The 15556-nt window shown below is 27.0% G+C and overlaps 1 protein-coding gene across 1 annotated transcript; it reads right to left on the minus strand.

Annotated features, from left to right (window-relative positions):
* Window positions 1–11524: 11524 nt before the first annotated feature.
* On the minus strand, window positions 11525–12588 carry LOC134831611 (pyrimidodiazepine synthase-like). Its single transcript, XM_063845391.1, has 3 exons — window positions 12469–12588; window positions 11803–12398; window positions 11525–11744 (listed from the first exon to the last, which is right to left on the minus strand). The coding sequence occupies exons 1-3, from the start codon at window positions 12494–12496 to the stop codon at window positions 11580–11582; spliced, it is 789 nt and encodes a 262-aa protein (XP_063701461.1). The 5' UTR covers window positions 12497–12588; the 3' UTR covers window positions 11525–11579.
* Window positions 12589–15556: the final 2968 nt, after the last annotated feature.

Raw genomic sequence — 15556 nt, forward strand, 5'->3', positions numbered from 1 at the left:
ATTCGCGTATCTTTCCCAAAGTCACAAATTTCACATGCAGAACTTTTTTCGAGTGAAAAAAAAACAAACAAACAAGAACAACAAGAAAGTTGTACCGGTTTTTGATGTCCTTTTGATAGTTTTTTGATAACAACGCAAGAAAACAGGTTCAATCAAACAAATTCTGTGTTTTTTTTTTAGACAGACGTGCGTAATGACATTCAAACAAATTTAGTGCCTTTCACAATTTTTATCCTCATCAAGCAGCAAACTCGTCGTTAAAATGTCGTTTCTTTTTATGTCATGCCAAGCTACATGCTATGATGAGAGAAAGAGAGAATTAAAAGTATGTTGATTTCTTTGAAACATAATCTAACTGGACATTACTCACATATCGCATCTCGACTTCGACATGTTGTTATTTCGCTTCTGGGAATAAAATATCTCCATCTCCGAGTATTATCATTATTCAATATTCTTGACGTCGTCATATTATTATTATTATTTTTTTTTTATAAAATGTAATGTTAAATTGTATGATATATCGTCAAGGCAATAATATATGCAAGTTTATGATGATGATGTGTGTTTGACGATATTTTCTGTTTTATCACAATGACCGTGAACGGGAATGGAAGATTGGTTATCTTGTTGCCAAGTTACTTGTTGCATGGATAAGAATCGCTGTGATTTTTCTGACGAGATTTTGTTTCGCCTGAGAATCGAATTTCCTTCAGATTGTAAATTTATAATATAAAAGAAGGAGCTTTTAATTTTTTTCTTAAGATCAACTTAAAATTTTAAATATTAAATTATTTTTATAATAGTCACTTATAAGTATCCAAAATCTTATGTAAATTTGAAAAAAAAGTTAAAAGTTCATTTGTTGAAGAATTTTTGATTTGAAAGTAATTTGATTCTCAAACGAATCAAAAATGAAAAGTATAAAATCTAAAAAAAATAATTTTGGTTAAATATTAAAATAAAAATGTTAAAAAAAATAAAAAAATAATTGTTAAAATAAAAAAATTTATTAAAATAAAAAAATTATTAAAATAAAAAAATATTAAAATAAAAAATATTAAAAAAAAAAAAATATTAAAATAAAAAAATAAAAAAAAAAAAAAAAAATAAAAAAACAAAATAATTTTAAAAAATAATTTTAAATAATTTTTATTAAAATAAAAAAAAATATATTAAAATAAAAAAATTAAAAATAAAAATTATAAAAATTTAAAAATAAAAAATTATTAAAAAAAAAATAAAAAAAAAAATTAAAATAAAAAAAAATATTAAAATAAAAAAAATTATTAAAATAAAAAAATTATTAGGTAAATTAAAAAAAATATTTAAATAAAAAAATTATTAAAATAAAAAAATTATTAAAGTTTGTAAAAAAAATATTAAAATTCTAAAAAATTATTAAAATAAAAAAAATATTGAAATTAAAAAATATATTAAAATTTTTAAAAAATTATTAAAATTAAAAAAAATAAAAATAAACTTACCCATGAAATAAAATCTCGAACAATAAAAATTAAATTGCTCCTTCATTTCATCTGACTTTAAAAATAAAATGACTAATCTTCAAAAAACAGCAATTTTTGTGGCAAAAATTCAGATTTAAGCATAAGTACATAATAATACAACAATAATAACCGTCATCATCATCATCATCGTCTTTTGCATTGAAAATCACACAAGTATAAAGTAAAGTGCTGTTTGAAGAGTTTTATTCCTCAAGTACTTTATTGAGTCGCTTTCCGTAAACCAAGTTAAGTACTCCGCAACTACACATTAGGACTTTTTCTCTCCAATGGTTTCGTGGTTTTTTTATCGTTTGATCTCTTCCCAAAGCAATTTTCGACGAACAACAAAAAATCATCATCACACGAAGAAAACCAAGACGCAAGATGTAATGTGAGGGATTATCTAAAATCGATATTCACTTCACACTATTTACATTTCTATTATTACTAAACTGTTTGCTGTCACTGTACATTACTCGTTACGTTTAAACAGTTATTTCTCCAGTTCGAATGTGAAGTAAGTGGACAAGTGAATAATAAGTGTGTTTAATAATGGTATAATAGAAGTGCAAATACCACTCGTCACTCATTTCATTTGCTGCGCTTCTGTTTACTCTATTCAAATAATGGAGGAAAAAATTGTATTTATTTTCATAAATTTCGATTTTTTTTAAATCTTAATTTTTTTTTAAATTAAATATTTATGAAATTGGTCAAAAAAAATTTATTTAATTATTCATGAGTTTTTTGAATTTACGTTTGAAGATAAAAAAAACGTCCAAAAAAGGTATAAAATTAAATTCTAAGTCATCGTAAATTTTCAGGAGGACAAAAAAAAAGCAGAGACACACTCAGCTAATAAAAAGTAGGCAAGAAACGGATAATGCGAGATAAAGACGAGAATTTATGTGTATCCAATGGACATAAACTTGTTTCATGTGTTGGCAGCGTCAAAGTACTTTGCTTATCTCTATCTCTCCAACTTGATTACTATTTAATTTAATATTTTTTTTACTGCGTTTTAAAAGGAAATTTAAAAAAAAAGGCGTTTTGGGTCGTCTGTTATTCAAAAAAAAAAAAATTATTTTAAAAAAATAATATTTAAAAAAAAATATTTAAAAATATTTTATTAAAATTTGGAAAAAAATCCAATTATTTAAAATTTATTAAAAATTATTTAAATAAAAAATTATAAAAATAAAAAAAATATTAAAATAAAAAATTAATAATTAAAAAAGAAATCAAATTAAAAAAAAAATAAATAATTTGTAATTAAAAAAAAATAAAATTAAAATAAAAAGATAGGATCGTCTGCTATTCATAAAAAATAAATAAATAAATAAATTTAAAAAAAATCTTTAAAAAATTAAATTTAAAAAATTTATTAAAAATTATTTGACTAAAAATTCTAAAAAAAAATATAGAAAATTGAAATATTTATTGTAAAATTTAATAAAAATTAATTGAACTCGAAATAATTTAGTAATAATTTTAAAAATTAATTTAAAAAAATTAACGTAAAATTTATTTTTTTTTAATTTATTTATTTAAAAATTTATTTTAATTAAATTAAATTAAATGAATTAAATCCAGAAATTAATTATTATTTTTAAAATAATTTATTTTGATTAAATTTAATAATTTTAATTGAATTATTTATTTTAAAAAAATAAAATTTTTAAGTATAAAAAAAAATTTCTAAAATCTTTAAGATTTGGAAAAAAAAAATTTTTTTTTAAAATATTAAAAAAATAAAATTAAAAAAAAAAAAAGAGAAAATTATAGAAATTTTATTTTTTTTTATTTTTTTTCTTTTTCAATTTTTAAAAATCTTAAAAATATTAGAAATAAATATGAAATTAAGAAAAAAATTTAAAAATTCATAAAAATTAAAAAAAACAGAAAATTATGAAAAATTTTAATTTAATTTAAATTTTAGATTCTCTTAAAATTATTTTTTTATTTTTTTTTAAATCTAAAAAATTAGTAAAAAAAAAAATGTTTATGTAATTATTTAATAAAAATAGGTAGAAATTCTTCAAAATTAAAAAAAAATATAAAATGCGATTTTGTCCTTTCTTTCACACAAAATCTCGCGCATTAAAATTAATTTTTAAATATAATGAAGAAAGCGGAATAATATCAGCAGCAACGATTATTCGTTAGTGTGTCATCGTTGTTTTCTTCATTATAATATTATATTGTCTCCGGTTCTCTTTTGTTGTTCTCTCTCTCTGGTTCTGTCGATTTGATATTCGTGTCGTTCGTCGTCGAAGAAATATATAAATTGTTCGAACAAAGGAGAAAAATAAGAAAAAAAAAGTTACAATAAAGGAATCAAACAATGCATTTGTGATGCGATCCACAGGTGAGCGTCGTCACACAAAAATTTTTCGTATCGCTTGAAATGATGGTGCTGGCTCAACAGGTGAAACTAGATTTATTGCAACGAAGACACATATAAATAAAATATTGCATATGCCATGAAACGCAAAAAGGAAAAAAAAGAAGGAAAAGAATTTAAATGTTACACGATCGACAGCGGAGATACGACGACGACGACGAAGAAGGACAGAATTGCATGCATTAGCAAAGCGCAGCGGAGAAAAAATAAAAGGGAGACATCGAACAAATTGAATGGTGATCTCTTTTAAAGCCATTTGTTAAAATTTATTGTATATTTCCTCGTTTAAACGCAGTGACAAACGTTGTAAACAGGAAGTTTTTAGCAATTTTTTGTTCTTCGCTGCAATTTCTTCGAACATCTAACGGGACATTTTCCGTTCTTTCATCATTCGAGGTGCGAGACAAAGAACCGTAAATGACGATTTCCAGGTCAAACTACAGGAAATCATCGAGTTGTCAACTTCAGACATTAATCCGCAAGGATATCGGGTTAATTAGTAATCCACACAAAGAATTTTTGACTTTTATCTTCGTCTGTCAATCGAACCTGGAGAACGAAATTCAAGTCATGTGTCATCAAACATGTCGATGATGTCGTGTCTACAACAAATTCAAACATGCAAGCGACACACGACATTCACAACGGAAAAGTGTGACCGTGTTTATTGGATTAAATTTATCATTTTTTGTGACGCGACGATTTTTTTTTATTATTAAAAAAACAAATTTAATTGAGAAGCTGTTAAAACGAAAAAAATTCTGCAGAGCAATATGAGTTGCCTACTTTAGTTACTCGCGCAATTATAATTGAGCACAAGCATTTTAATGGTTAAGGTGAGGCCAAAAGCATGGACTGTTAGATTATTTATGATTGTATTCATTCTGTATCGTATCTCGTTTGTTGTGCATTAAAAAGACACATAAATAAATGTATAAAAAAATGGTAAACGTTGAGGTAAAGCGCAGCTACAATAAACAGCAATAATAATGCAAGAACACGTGTTCGCAAAGTTAGTGCCCAATGTGCTGGCAAAATGATAACGAAACAAAATAGGAGTGAGCGACACATGGGAGAGGTTTTAACGAGGGGATTCTGATGGAGCTGAGAGGTTTTCTGAAGGTTTTAAGAAGAGCTGAGACTTTATCTGAAGCTTTAAACAAAAGCTGAGAGTTTATCTGAAGCTTTAAACAAAAGCTGAGAGTTTATCTGAAGCTCTAAAGAAGAGCTGAGAGTTTATCTGAAGCTTTAAAGAAGAGCTGAGACTTTATCTGAGACTTTATCTGAAGCTTTAAACAAAAGCTGAGAGTTTATCTGAAGCTCTAAAGAAGAGCTGAGACTTTATCTGAAGCTTTAAACAAAAGCTGAGAGTTTATCTGAAGCTCTAAAGAAGAGCTGAGACTTTATCTGAAGCTTTAAACAAAAGCTGAGACTTTATCTGAAGCTTTTATGAAGAGCTGAAAGATTCTTTGAAGCTTTAATGAAGAGCTGAGAGTTTATCTGAAGCTTTAAAGAAAAGCTGAGACTTTATCTGAAGCTTTTATGAAGAGCTGAGAGTTTATCTGAAGCTTTAATGAAGAGCTGAGAGTTTATCTGAAGCTTTAAACAAAAGCTGAGAGTTTATCTGAAGCTTTTATGAAGAGCTGAAAGAAGCTTTAAACAAAAGCTGAGAGTTTATCTGAAGCTTTTATGAAGAGCTGAAAGATTCTTTGAAGCTTTAATGAAGAGCTGAGAGTTTATCTGAAGCTTTAAACAAAAGCTGAGACTTTATCTGAAGCTTTAAACAAAAGCTGAGAGTTTATCTGAAGCTTTAAAGAAGAGCTGAGAGTTTATCTGAAGCTTTAAACAAAAGCTGAGACTTTATCTGAAGCTTTTATGAAGAGCTGAGACTTTATCTGAAGCTTTTATGAAGAGCTGAGACTTTATCTGAAGCTTTAAACAAAAGCTGAGACTTTATCTGAAGCTCTAAAGAAGAGCTGAGAGTCTTTCTGAAGGTTTGAGGAAAAGCTGAGACTTTATCTGAAGCTTTTAAGAAGAGCTGTACTTTATCTGAAGCTTTAAACTAAAGCTGAGAATTTATCTGAAGCTTTAAGCAAAAGCTGAGAGTTTATCTGAAGCTTTAAACAAAAGCTGAGACTTTATCTGAAGCTTTAAACAAAAGCTGAGAGTTTATCTGAAGCTCTAAAGAAGAGCTGAGACTTTATCTGAAGCTTTTAAGAAGAGCTGAAAGATTCTCAAAAGCTTTTTAAAAAGCTGAAAATAATTCTGAGAGTTTCTCATTGAACTTTTCTCTCCACAGAGCACAATCATGAGTCGCATTTAGTTTTGTTACCAACTACAGTTAAATGCAGTTAAAAATAGCAATAATAACAATAAAAAAAAACTTAAATGAAAGTCTTGTGAAGGTTTACCTTAAATAGTTGGCAATGAGTAAGTTTCTTTGTAATAATGCAAAAAATGATAAGAGTTGAATGAGTCACTTTATAGCTCCCATAACTTTTTCACGTAAGTTAACGAGATAAAATTTCTATGAGTAATCGTTCCGTTACAAAAATAACCAAAAATCCATCAATTCCAATCATAACAAAAAAAATAAAAAACTGTCAAAAAATTTTCTTTTTTTAAAAAAGATTTTCCATCAAAGCACTGCTGGAGGCCCCAAAATCTACATGTGTTACTCAATCCTTTGTGACATTTCTTTTGATATTTACTCTTAAAATATTTCAATCACAAAAAATTATAACGACAAAAAATAACGAAGCACATCCGTCGTTCGTCAATCATTAAAAAAGAAAATTTTTTTAAAGTCCTTCGTCATTAGTCCATCCTCTTTAACCATTTTTTTTTTGTTTTCGTTTATCGATTATTACTCCAGTAACCTTATTATTAAAATTAGGATGAATAAATTAAAGCTTATGTACTTTGGTATTTATTTTACGAGTGGCGAAAAACAAAATTAATGATACACTCGTCGTTTGTCGGTCGTCGTCCCCCCTCACAATTTCTATTTTTATACATAATAATTTTCATTAACGTTTTTTTCTGAATGACGGGTAACTGACCTAGACCAATATTTTCATTTCGTCTGCGGAAAAACTTTTTTTTTTCCACACAGACTTATTATTAAAAGTACAAATTAAATGGAAATTTATGTAAAAATGAGGCAAAAGATAAAACAAGAAAATTATCACCCCACGGTCATGACCATCATATACTTTTTGCTGTCTGTCGTTCTCAGTTACTCTCACTCTCTCCGCTCGGCTCGCTTATGTACTTAGGCAGTTGCGGTGATTTTGAAATAATAAAATATATAATAAAGCGGAATTAATTTTAATTTGAATATAAAAAGAGAGCGAAGGAAGAGAAAAAAAACAACGAAGAAAATTTTCCTTACAAAATAATGAAGCAAAAAAAAACGAAAGAAAAGTGAAAGGAAAACTCGGAAAAATTATCTAATTTTTTGTTGTTTTTTTATCGGCTTCTCCTTTTTCGCCCATAGAAAATTTATTAAGGTCAAGTTAGTGGTCAATAAAGAAAGAATTAAACTTTTAAAGAGCTTGTCTTTAATAAAAATCTTTAATTTCTTGACCTAATTCCTTCTTTTTGCAAAATAATAATAAAAAATTCATTGTTTCCTTTACATTTTTTTTACAAACGAAACTTTTTTCATCTCATGTAACTTCGGGTGAGTAATTCTATAGAAATAAAACTCAACAACAAAAAAAGTATAATATAAAACATAATCTTTTTTAATAATAAGAGAATATTAGCATAAAAAGTTCATATATACAGAAAGAACATAAAGAGGAAAAAAATTTCATTGGAGATAAAAAATAAAATTTTGCTTATAAATACATAATTAGATAAGTTTTGCTTGTAAAATGAGCAACTTTTGCATGTTTTAGTTTGGTTTTGTAAGGGATTTGTAGTTTGAATAAGTTTAAAGTTTAATTTAGAATTTGCTGCAGTAATTTATTATTACTGATGATAAGGACCACGTGGTTTGAGGGAATAATTTTCTAAATTTTATTTAATCAAAAATCTAATTTAATTATTATTTAATCAAAAAATAATTAAAAATTAAAATTAATTAAAATTAAAAAATAAAAAATAAATAAATAAAAAAAATTAAATGAAAAATAAAAAAAATTAATTTAATAATTAAATTAAAATTTTAATTATTTTAAATTTAAATTTTTTAATAATTTATTAATTTTTCGATTTTCAAAAAAAAAATAATATATTTTTTAATTTAATTTATTTTATAAAAATTTAATTAATTAAATTTTTTTATAATTATTAAATTTGATTAAATTTAATTATTATTTTTTTAATCTTTAGTACATTCATATTTTATAATTTTTGAACGCTTTTCAGAAAAAAAAATAATTAAAAAATATAAATAATTTTAAAAAAATAAAAAATTAAATTAAATTAATTAAAAATAATAAAATTTTTAATTAATAATTTATTTATTTAAATTATAATTAAAAAAATATTATGTATAAAATTTATTTTTAATTATTTTTATTTTATTTTATTTTATTTATTATTTTTATTTATTGTAATATTTTTTTATTAAATTTATTTAATATTTAAAAATTTAATTAATTAAAATTTTTCTAATTATTTTATTTTTTTAATAAAAATCTTACCAAATAAGTTAAAAATTTTAAAAGTCAACGACCTTTCGCGACTTTTCAATTAAACAAATGTACTGACAAAACTCTTTTTTTTCTATTTTTTTTTTACTAAAAATTGTAAAGAACGAGACATCATAACTTAGCCAAAAAAAAAGTACATTTAGCCAAAAATGCTTCTATTCTTATTTTTCTTGTGTTTTCCTATATGATACTCTCCTTTTTAAAAAAACACACTCTATTGTCCCCCGAAACAATTTTTTCCTTCCTCCTCTTGATATTTATAGTAATCACCATTACCACAGGCAGCTTTGTGCATCGTCGACGATACATCCAATTTTCCAAAAGACTTTGCAAGAAGCCTCTTGAAATGTTGTCGTCTTATGACAAATTCATGACATTTTTTGTTATTTTATATTTTTTTTATATTTGTACAAAAAAAAAGAAACTGAAAAGAAATAAAAAGAATGAAGTACAAATATGAATACTTTTGTTTTATATTCGACGATGACGAGGCGCGGCGATGAGAGTTATGGTGAAGAGTTATGTACAAATATTTTAACAGGAACTTGAACATGTGCATAAGTATGTATCCTTTGATGATATTTTTACATGAATTTTTGAAAAGGTAGCAGCAGGACGGAAACAAAGACACGAAAAAAAAGTATAAAGAATGTTGCTTTCAATGGTTCCTCTCCTGTGTTTCTTTTTTTTTTCTTCAACTTTATAAATTTTTTACTATTGTGGAAAATAATAACAGGAAAAAGACAAAAAAAAATGACGACATATTATTTGCACATGAAACACTTTTCTGATGATGATTACACACTCAGACTCGAATACTTTTTTTGTTCTTTTTATTCCATGGATGAGGAGGATTTTCTTCTTTTGTTCTTTCTTCCAAATGCAAGATGCAGTAGGGAGATTATTTAAACCCCTTGAGAATCCCTCCGAGAGACACGAGAACAAAAGCTGTACTTTTAATGATTAATTTTCAGTTTTTTGTTTTTTTTTCTCCTTTTCAGAATGCTGTGAGGCAATCCTTTAGTTAAATACCGAGCACATAAACATATGTAGCTAATGGTCAAGCTAAGCTGAGTGCGTAACTAAAAACCGTGCAAAATATCAACAGCAGCAACAAACATCAATCATAACTCGAACAGGGCGAATTACGAATTGCCGTTTCTCGTATTTATTTCAGAAAGACAGAAAACAAGCGAAATTACATTTATATTAACATCGAAAAATGTGAAATTTTAAAATTCAAACTTTTTTGTTGAGGAAAAGACTTGAGCGCATTTTAACTTTTAATTAAATTTAAAATTTAAAAAAAAAATAAAAATTTGTAAACATTAAATTTTTTTTAAAAAAATCGATTTTGGCAGGTAAGTCTTCAATTGACTTTAAAAATTCTCAAATTTTGATTCAAAAGTTTTTTAATAAATTTGAGGATCAAGGCTTAAAGAGATCACAGATGTAGATTTTTGACAATTCAATTATATCAGATGTTAGAAAATTGAATATCAGCTTTCAATAATCTATAAATTGTTAATAACACTTCAATATTTTCATCACAGTAAAAGTCACGCTCAGGTACAAACTGGATGTTTTGTTTTAAATAATCTGTTCAGCTACTGAAAGTATTTCCTATATTTAAGGATAGTCGGTTCAAGATTTTTTAGCTGCTGTCCCTACCATTCATTATTGGCTTCTAAGAATAAAAAGGAATAAAAAAACTACCGATCAAAAGATGGTTTTATGATTTATGGGAAAGTGTTTTCGTGTAAAAAAAGTAAAAATCCGGTAAATTATCAGAAAACATCGTCAGAACAAATTAAAGGCATTCAAAGGGTCGAACTGTAATATTGATCTGTTAAAGATTTACTAAACATTCAAGTCCAATTTCAACGTGACGACTACAAAGAATATTGTATCGAGGTTTTGCGGTTGTCTTCTAATCCTTACCTTACTTCGATGAAAGTCAACAAATTACTCAGCTCGTTTGAGTTCTGTATTCTCATCCTTTTTAAGCTTTGATCCTTTGAGTGTTAATAAATTTTCTCCAAATTTATCGATTTCTTCCAATTTACAGAATTTTCAAAACTTTTCCTGAAATAAAAAATTCAAAATTTGACGGATAGACAACATGAAAAACTTTCTTCTATTTTTTAAAAAATGCATAAAAAGGCAAGACAGGTAAGCTCTTTCTCTCTCTCACACGCTCGCATAACTTAACATGACTGACACACGATTTTTTCTTATGTTATTATTATTATTAATAAAAGTCTTGTAAGCTTTTGAATGCAACAAAAAACAAAAAAAAAATCAGTAACAATTACAACAACTCCAGAGGAAAGCAAAATAATAACAGAAAAATTGTGTACATGGCTTCCACTTGTTAAAATACTCTGAAGAAAAATACGCAAAAAAAGAGCAAGTCTACAATCATGCACTTTTACACATGTTTCCATGCGATATTTTGTGTACAAGTTGATTTTTTCTTTTTCGAAAAAATCTTCATTTTATTCATGTAATAATATGATTTATTATTGTGAAATATTACACATCATGCCTCTTGGTTGCGATGCATATAAATTTTATTCGCGTTTTACACATGACGAGGCAGCCACAGCAGCAAAAGAGCAACAGCAGTGCAATTGCAAAACCAAAAAACAAAAAAAAAATGTGAACGAATGAGAAAGAACTTGCCTTCACTTGTTTCGTTTTGCTGGCGATGTGCTGCCTAACTTATGCATATGCAACGCACTAACAAGTGATAAGATCAATTATTATGTAAATGTTGTAATAATAATAAGCAAGAGACGACGATGCAGGAAGATGTGAAGTAGAAGAAGACAAGTAGAAGTGTAGTTAAACATGATTAAGGCAGTGATGGGAAACATCTTGATGGCTGGAATTGATCTGAAGGAGCTACGAAGATAGAAATCTTTTTACCTGAAAAGTTACTTTAGTTGACTTAAGAGTCAATTTATTCAACTAATTTTGACTTAATAATCAAAATTTTCTTTAGAAATTATTTCTTTCTGTTTCACGTTTTTTCGAAGCTTCATCAATAAGATCGTTAATAGACTCTTTAGCTTCTAATTTTTGATAGAATTCGAAGAAAAAGTCAGTTGACAAGACACATGCTTTAACAGCTGGATGTTCTAACATCAAATTTCTCCATTTAATCTAAAAATATAATTAAAACTTAATTTGATTAAAATGAGAAATTCGAGTTAAAACTTACCAACAAAGGAAATCGATCACTTTTTAATTCATAATTTCCATCAATTTTGGGTAAAAATAGACTTCTTTCCATCCAAGGCCATATCATAAAGTCAACCATGCCCGCTTTTTCTCCTCCAAAATACAAACTTTTACGTTTTTCACGTAATTCGTGTTCAAAAACATCCAAAGCTTTAAATAAATCTTCAGCAACGTTCTCAACATCTTCAATTTTTTGGAAATTTCTCATCATCGGGTACATTATTTTCGCTACAATTCCAATAACATTCGAAAAACGCTCAATGAGGACCCTGTCATTTGCTTTCTCCAATGCATTTCTTGAGTGCAATGGATTTTCCGGGAATTTTTCATCCAAGTAATCCGCAATGATGAGAGATTCAATCAAGGGATCAGTTTGTTCAGGAATAGCTAATGCTGGCACTTTAGTAGTTGGAGATTTTTGAACGTACCATTCAGGTTTCTTCCAAAGATCGATATAGATGGCGCTGTAAGGGATTTGTTTAGCGTTTAAAGCTAGATGAACGCGTTGGGCAAAGGGACAAATGACGCAGGAGTAGAGAACGAGTTGATTTGAGGAGTTAGAAGGCATTGGAGAACCTGAAAAAAAGTAAGATTTTTTATTTGAAATTTAAAAATAATTTAAAGTATTGAAAAATTATTAACTTACCTTGAGTTAAATGCTTAAAATCTTCCATTTTATTTTTTTTAAATAACTTCAAGTGTTTGAACAAAAATTATTTTTAAATTAAATTTTATCCGTAAAAAAGCAAGTAACGTTACCAAAGCTTCAAATACGACTAATACAAAAACCGCTTAATCACTGTCAACTCTATCTTTGTTTATTTATTTATTAAGTACACCGTTATTCGATTTTTTACCTATAATTACGAAAAATTTTCCAAATCATTAAAATTTTCGTTCATAAAAATTTTTTCAGTGTATATGACGTAAAAATATCAATATCGTTAAATTTTTGATAAGCCTTCGTCATTCATCGATTTATCGAAGTTCCATTTTTTTCCCGAACTCGGAAGTTTTGCCAAACAAATGACATCACATACGCCGCGACATGTATGCACTTTAACCAATCCTTCACGTCGTACATTTCATCGCGACTCACATATCAAACATTTTTCCGCCAATATTTACTTTTTTTCCTTTCTCCATACAAAAAATCCACGCGAATCTTGTGTATATGACACACAATTGAATTTTTTTCCGTACAAAAACTTTTAACTTTTTTCTGCCTTTTTTCTTATTCATGTCAGACTCACTTGGAAGCGCATGCGTTTATTTATCACAATATATCCACTTATGTATCTTTTTATTTCTAACAAAAAAAAAATATAAAATAACTACAACAACGTCTTTTATATGGAATCGCGAAAAAAATACATACATTAGGATTGTGGATGGATGGATGGAGAAAGAGAGAGAAAAAAAAGAAAGAGCGGTTTATAAAATGTAAAAAAAAATATAAAATAAAATTATGGTAAAAGGGAAAAATTCAATTCACTGCCTTTGCCCACTTAAAATTACTTGTATATTGCTTTCTGTCATGATTTGAGTACATCTCGCACGCGGCTCGTTGTTTCATGGAGTACTTTGTATATTCAGCAATAATAATATTTTTATACATTTTTCTTCTTCAACGATGGTTTTTCGCGGAAAAATGTTCTTCAACCATGATTTTTTTCAAGAATTCATTTTAAAATGGGATTTTGGTTGAATATCTCTGATTACCAACGATTTGAGTTCCCGTTCTAAAATAGGAAAAATATTTAGTTTGAATAAAAATTTCTCGAGGAACTTGGGGGAGGAAGGGCGTTTCCTGTTTCTCGCAACGCTGATGTCTCTTCAATTGAATGCGTGTAATAAATAAACAAAATATCGTCAACGCCATCCGTTCGATAAGAACTAATGTAAGGTCATTTTCCCGAAAAAAAGGAAAATTTTCACAGATAGCGAAATTCAATTTAATAAAACGAAACTACTGCTGAGCGAAAAACTAATATAATAATATTTCGCTTTGAAAAGCCCATAAAAATAAAATTGAACAGCACCTGTCTATGATTGGTATTTGTCTGGGATGCTTTTTTTTTGCAAAATCGACTCGAGAAAAAATTGTATTAGTATTGCATCGGGTATTGTCGAAGTAGAGATATATACCTGCAGCGTGTCTGATTGACGAGGATGTCGAATGAAATGAAACGACTGTTGTTGTAAAATAATAAAAAAAAAGTTTCCATCCTTTCGAAATGGAAATGGAGGCACATAACATCATCATCATCATCATCGACAACGGAATAAAACGAGAGAAGCGCTTATATTTTCATCAAATGATTGATTTGATTTCACTATTTTCATTTCCTCTATAAAATATAGAGAAAAAAATGCAGCTCAGCAATGTCCTGACTCAATCCGGCCTGATGATGATGATGCAAAGTACAACAAAAAAAAACTAAAGAAAATTTAATCCAGGATTTTTTTTCGTGTAGCAGCAACAGTAGCGGCATAATTGTGAATATTTCCGAGTATTTCAATCCATTTTTTCCTCTCATTTTTCATACATCATCGCTTAGATTTTTCCTATTTTTTTCGAACGACGAGGAGATACGGGAAAAATCCCGTGATTGGTAGTCGAAGCCCGTGCATTTGCCATCGTAACTAACAAATATTATTAATAATATCTGTGCAACGCAAAAAAAATGTATGGGAGAGAAAAAAATTTGTAATTTATTTTTGAACAGAAATCAAATATATTATGGGGGATTTATTTAATCGAATTTGAGCAAAGTATAGAAAGAGACGAGTTGTTTTTTCCATCATCGAAATGAGACAAGACATGCATTCTCTGTTTTCAATATTATATGTTATTTTGTACTAATTTAGAAATTCTTTTTAATATTTTACGTAATTTATTTAAAACAATGATGATGGATTTATGTGAAAACGCAATCGGATGTCGACTTATTTCGATTTAATTAATTTTATGTCAAAATATTTGGTTTATATGGAGAATTTTAAAGAGGCACAGTGGGTGAATTTTGTTAAACATGTTCAATTTTATCAATTCATTATTTCATGAAAAAATATCATTTTGTGAATTTGCTTTTTTTCTTCTAAAAGCTGTTAGATATTAAGAGAAAATTTAAAATTTTTCCTCATTTTATTTGTTTTAGATTTTTTCTCCTATATTTAACCAGAAATTGAGTGATGGTCACAAGACAAGATTAATTTTTTGCTTTGTTGATGCCTTTCATCATATTGAGGTATAAGATCTTTAGTTCAGCTAAATTTTACAAGTAGTTTGACCATCAAAAACATTTCGTGCTTATTTCATTATGTGTGTTATCTTTTGTTTCTTAAATTTATTTGAATCTTTATTTCTGATCCAAAAACTCCTATGTTTTGTTGTACTTCAAAGTTTATTCGATTTTTTTCGATTAGTTCATATGTTTCTGTATCCTTTCCAAAGTCGACTTAATGATCTGCCTTATGAAGTTCTTTATCTGTAGAAGATTTTTTTCCTATATAGTTATTTCCTTTTAGATGAATGGAGCAGAATGTCGTAAACACATCGTCATTTTTAATTTTTTTTTCAGAAAACTTCATAATATTTCTGTTTCATCTTCTAAGCTGATTCAACTTATTAAATCCTTAAGTTCAGAAAAAATCTTTTGGATTCAATTTTAAATTTCTTGACATAACTTTCAAGTTATATATTTCTCTTTTTCCTTCATAGTTGTTCTTTT

This window comes from Culicoides brevitarsis, chromosome 2 (assembly GCF_036172545.1).
Source record: "Culicoides brevitarsis isolate CSIRO-B50_1 chromosome 2, AGI_CSIRO_Cbre_v1, whole genome shotgun sequence".
NCBI lineage: Eukaryota > Metazoa > Arthropoda > Insecta > Diptera > Ceratopogonidae > Culicoides > Culicoides brevitarsis.

Excerpts from the sequence above, each read along its gene's own strand:
- LOC134831611 (XM_063845391.1), bottom strand. The coding sequence starts at position 12,496 with ATGGAAGATTTTAAGCATTTAACTCAAG. Across the intron at positions 12,399-12,468 it reads TTTTAAGCATTTAACTCAAG|GTTCTCCAATGCCTTCTAAC; the intron begins GTAAGTTAATAA and ends ACTTTTTTTCAG. Across the intron at positions 11,745-11,802 it reads GTGATCGATTTCCTTTGTTG|ATTAAATGGAGAAATTTGAT; the intron begins GTAAGTTTTAAC and ends TTATATTTTTAG.